General features: G+C 36.4%; 1 protein-coding gene across 1 annotated transcript; it reads right to left on the reverse strand.

Moving 5' to 3' along the window:
• Positions 1-466: 466 nt before the first annotated feature.
• On the reverse strand, positions 467-4174 carry pla2g3 (phospholipase A2 group III). The gene is made up of 7 exons (XM_046861679.1): positions 3413-4174; positions 3188-3320; positions 2890-3024; positions 2008-2660; positions 1794-1923; positions 1593-1706; positions 467-760 (listed from the first exon to the last, which is right to left on the reverse strand). The coding sequence occupies exons 1-7, from the start codon at positions 3960-3962 to the stop codon at positions 529-531; spliced, it is 1947 nt and encodes a 648-aa protein (XP_046717635.1). The 5' UTR covers positions 3963-4174; the 3' UTR covers positions 467-528.
• Positions 4175-4708: the final 534 nt, after the last annotated feature.

Raw genomic sequence — 4708 nt, forward strand, 5'->3', positions numbered from 1 at the left:
ATTCTATTTTTTCATGTATATCTGCAAACAAATCATTTTCTTCTCCTCTGTAAACCATCGTGGAATGATTGTTTTTTAAAATCTACACAAGCTATTAAATCTACACAAATATATTTGAGCTTTTATATAAGTTTGATACAGATGCTACACTCTGAACATCCAATCAAAGGTTGTGGATATCTTGTATGCACTTCTTGGTGTCTGTGAAACTGATATTACCAGGTCCACAGTGGAGAGACTGCAAATCCCCCATTCTCCATTTTTTAACTAAATGTTATCTTTGTCATTGATTAGTGAGAATAGAAAAGATGAAGTTTAAGGTTTCACCTTATGTCATCAGCACGTTTATAATTTACTGCTCATGTTCTTCTTTTATTTTTTCAATGTAAATGACTGAGAAAATCCAAAAAATAAACCAAAGGAATGTACTTTTATTTACAATATTTACAATAAACGTTCACACACTTTCCATGTATTTTACATTAGTTACAGCTAAATGCATGCACGCAAGCCTTTATTGTACAGCATTTATTGTACAGTCTGCATCACTTCTTTTTTGGGAGTTTTGGGGTGATGAAGCTTGGAGTGCATCCTCAGACACTTTCTGTGCAGTCGGACTGGTGAGTCTTTTCTCTTTGACCGTTTGGAGTTCAGCCGCTTGGCTTTGCGCCTCGGAGCCGCAAGATGTCGCCAAACGGCCGCACCTTTGCTCCAGCGCTCGATTAGAGGCGCGTCATGAGATGAAAAAGAGGTGGAGCAACTGTTAAAGACAAGAGAGGACTGTGTTTTAAAATGGCACCCTGGACATTCTTCATCCTTTTTACAACTTTGTAATTAGCACAGTGACATGCTCTGCATGTTTTTGTTCCTTATTTTAGTGTTCAGAAATATACATTTATATTTATTTTAGTGGTCAGAAATACACATTTATAGATGCTGTAGGTTTTTTAGCTGAATGTAAAATTAAAAGCATATCCATAAGGGAATCACTACAGGGTCAATAAATTTTATTATTACAATCCACTTTAGTGTCCATTTTTATGATAGATAACTGTCTCCTTATAGAAAGCGTTACCAGGCCAACGATCGTACTGTATGCTTTTTTTTAATGAAAAAAACAAAAACAAACATTTTTAAAATGTTTTTATTAATTTATAAAGCAATATGTTCCTGTTACTATAGAAACAACAACATATTACAGCCAGTATTTATGACAGAGCTGCTGTTATAGAAATTAATCAACACCTTCAGGCCATTCCCGGTGGAAAAAAATCCCACAGCACTTCGCTATAACACACATTCTTGTTTCTGAACATCTGTGCTTCAGATAGAATGTTGAATTACAATTTTTCTGTGGTCACTAATGCACATTGTTTGCACAACAGAATCATAGAGTGAACTGAATTTTCAGCTATATTTTTAGGCTTGACTAAAAAAAGCTACAGTTTCCCAAAATAGTACACTATACAAGAAAACATGCAAAGGCATGGCATAGCTGTCAACATTCAAACTGTATTTAATACAGTTTATTTATTCTATTCAAAAACAAGCAAATGTCATTTTACACCATCTGTTTAATTGGGTAAACTAACCTTTCACTCCCAGTGCAGTCCTGAGGGAGAAAGAAACAGGATTGGGACACAAAGTCCAGAAGCCAGAAATGAACCTTGTCAACTTCATCCTCTTCAGCAAGCACTCTGGCAAGTCTGTTAAACAAACAGAAAACTTTAGCCTGTCTGTGCATGCTAGCTCCTTTACAGTTCTTCCTATTAAAATGCAGTATATGTGTTTACCTGGCTGTACAGTTGCAGTGGTACAAGGTGGCATGTTCAGCATTGTGTAGGCCAAATTTCTCCCTCAGTGGAGGTATCTGATAACTACAGGTGTCCAAGTCTTTATAACTCTCACAGAGGTCCAGTTTCTCTATAAAGCAAGCAGTTAAAAATGTTAGAAAATGTTATGCAGATAAATGCAGGAGGAAGCCTATTTAACAGCCATGTGTTGTACCTTTTTGCCTGGTGTAAATCTCAGGGTGGATGTGTAAATTTGTTGAACCTGATGCCAGTGTTTTTGAAAAATTTGTTTCCATCTTTGGTGAGTCTGTTTGTGGTTTTGAAGAGTCTGTTATCCTTATCTGTGGTATCTCTGCTGATTCTGTTATTGTTGATATTGTTGAATCTGGTGAGTCTGTCCTTAATGAGTCAGTTGTTGCTTTTATTGATGAGTCTGTTGGGTCCGTTTTTGGGGCTTCTGTTGTTTGTGTCATTGGTGAATCTGTTTGTGTATGTACTGAGTCTGTTGTTTCTGATTCTGGTGAGTCTGTTGTTTGTGTTTGTGGTAAGTCTGTTGTTTTTACACGCTGTGTGTCTGTTGTTTGTGTTTTTGTCGAGTCTATTGTTTTTTCAAGAGCCCCAGACTCCTGAAATTTATTAACTGTAACAGATATCCTTTCGGGCACAGACACCGATGAATGCTTTTCATTGGCTTCTTTAGTGACGATATCAGATGGCATTACCAAGTCATTAGTAACTGTGAGATCTCCAAATGAGACTGTGTGATGAATGCTTAAATCCAGTTTATCATTTACTTCTTCTGATGTGGAATTGTAATCTGTTGCCTCCTTTAAAAGGGCATATGTAGACATCTGAGTATGTTTACACCTGTTAGAAAAATAGGAAATGGAGGATTTAAAAAATAATACATTTTAGTGCATAGCCATGTAGTTCTATTCTAAAAACTATTTTTTTTTTAATGTAAGTGGATTTTGTAAACATTGTACACATATTATTGATCACATAAAGTATAAGCTTACATTCCTTACACGGTATTGCATTGATCATTGATTTGCTCTGGTTTACTAATTTACATGATATCAAGGGAATAGCTTACATGCCCCACCAGGTCCTTTCAGAACACTCAATTCTCTGTGAAAATTCAAAGCACTGCATCTTGAGAAGGTTGAAATAGCCGTAACCCACCATATTAGACATTCTATCATTGACATTATGAAGGCAGCGGCGAAATCTGAAACAAATTCACAGTGACAAATCACGTTAAGATAACATAATAGTCTTATCTCAGTAGTTTGGCAGAGGTTCACAAAAAATGTTACTGAAGACTATGTAATAAATAGCTAAAGGTGAAATATGGATGTCGCAGATGTTTCTGGTAATCAAATAAGACTTACTTGCTGTCACAGTCACAGTGTGATAAAGTGAAGAAGTTAGTGTTGAAAACCCCATAGCCAAATCCAAAGGAAGCAATGGTTTGTTCACAGTGGTCGTGTTCCCTGCAGCACTTATCAGTCTCCTCAAATAAACCTAGAACGCAAGATGACAGGTATATTAGGTATATTACCATCAAACTGACCACCAGACATAGTACAATATCCTAATTAACACATTTGGCTTACCTAAGTCTGAAAAATTAGATGCTTTGTTTCCAGAGCCACACCACAGAGTGCCTGGAACCAACCATGCTCGCTTTGAACGCTTCAGCTTTTGGAAACTTTCTCCATTGTTACGATTAATTATATTGCGGTCCATACTTTGAAGGTCTCTGGTCCTCCGCACAGGCTTTCTCAGTTCTGGCGATTGTCCCACAGCTACACAGGGGCCATCAGGTTCAACCAGCATACTGATGTTGAAGTGTCCATCTGGTTTGTCTGATGCATTCCAGCATTTTGATGAAAAACTTTTAATAACAGCACGGTTGCTGCTTGCAATACAGTCCACCAGGCTATTTTCCTTGCTCCAGATGCTGTCAAATAAGACAAAAGATCGCTCTTTGCCCACTGTAGTCTGATGAAGAAACATGTAATGTGTCTGTCCATTTGAGATAGAGTTTATCCAGAAGCAAGAATTGCTGTCTCTTGCAGATATTCCTAAATGAATAGCAGCAGAAAAATCTATTAAAACTGAAACAAGGCACACTATAACCAGATAGAGGCAGTGGCCATTCATTTTATATTCCAATCCCAATTTATTTATTTTTTAATTGTGAGAATTTACTTGAGAAATTCTCAATAAGGGAAGGCTGTTATTTTAAAAGTTTTACTACCTGAAAAGCAGAAGAAATCTATTAAATGTCTCTAACACAGCTACTCTAGCTATGAGTCAGGGCATTACATCCTGGGTTTTTTAAAGCATAACTTTCCTCATATTGTGGTCTTACATCAACGTCAGAGGGAGTGTCAACATGCTTGGCTTTTTGAGTTGTTGTTTTTTTTAAGTGTAGAGCTGGTTATTGTAACACACACACACACACACACACACACACACACATGCATGATTCAGTCCTTGTTAAAAATGATGGACATGCACATACACATAGTGTGAGGCATCAGATATTTACTCATACACTTTATTATGGCTTATCAGACAAACTTTCATCTATCATTAACAATAATAATATATTATCTTCCTGGATGACGTGCCTTTTAACAACATGACAACAAGACAGAATTCAAATTCCAGGGGAAATAAATCTGCTGCAGCTGTAAAGAATGCAGAATAATCACAAAAAGCTGAAATATCAGTTTAAAAGTAAAGTAGTGTTACAATATTCTTGGCATGTTTTCATTAATATTGTCTGAAAATAAAAGACTGTGAGAGTTCAGGTCACTTTTCTACATTAAAAATCAATTATGTAATGCCATACTGGATATGGACTATAAAGATAAGATGAAAGAAGCCAGGTGCATTTAGAG

This window comes from Silurus meridionalis, chromosome 11 (assembly GCF_014805685.1).
Source record: "Silurus meridionalis isolate SWU-2019-XX chromosome 11, ASM1480568v1, whole genome shotgun sequence".
NCBI lineage: Eukaryota > Metazoa > Chordata > Actinopteri > Siluriformes > Siluridae > Silurus > Silurus meridionalis.

What these genes read in the sequence shown, in the direction of transcription:
- pla2g3 (XM_046861679.1), bottom strand. Translation starts at nt 3,962, where the DNA reads ATGAATGGCCACTGCCTCTATCTGGTTATAGTGTGCCTTGTTTCAGTT. An exon ending in ATCTAATTTTTCAGACTTAG is followed by an intron (nt 3,321 to 3,412) that starts GTAAGCCAAATG and finishes CTTGCGTTCTAG; the next exon opens with GTTTATTTGAGGAGACTGAT. An exon ending in CACTGCAACTGTACAGCCAG is followed by an intron (nt 1,707 to 1,793) that starts GTAAACACATAT and finishes TTTGTTTAACAG; the next exon opens with ACTTGCCAGAGTGCTTGCTG.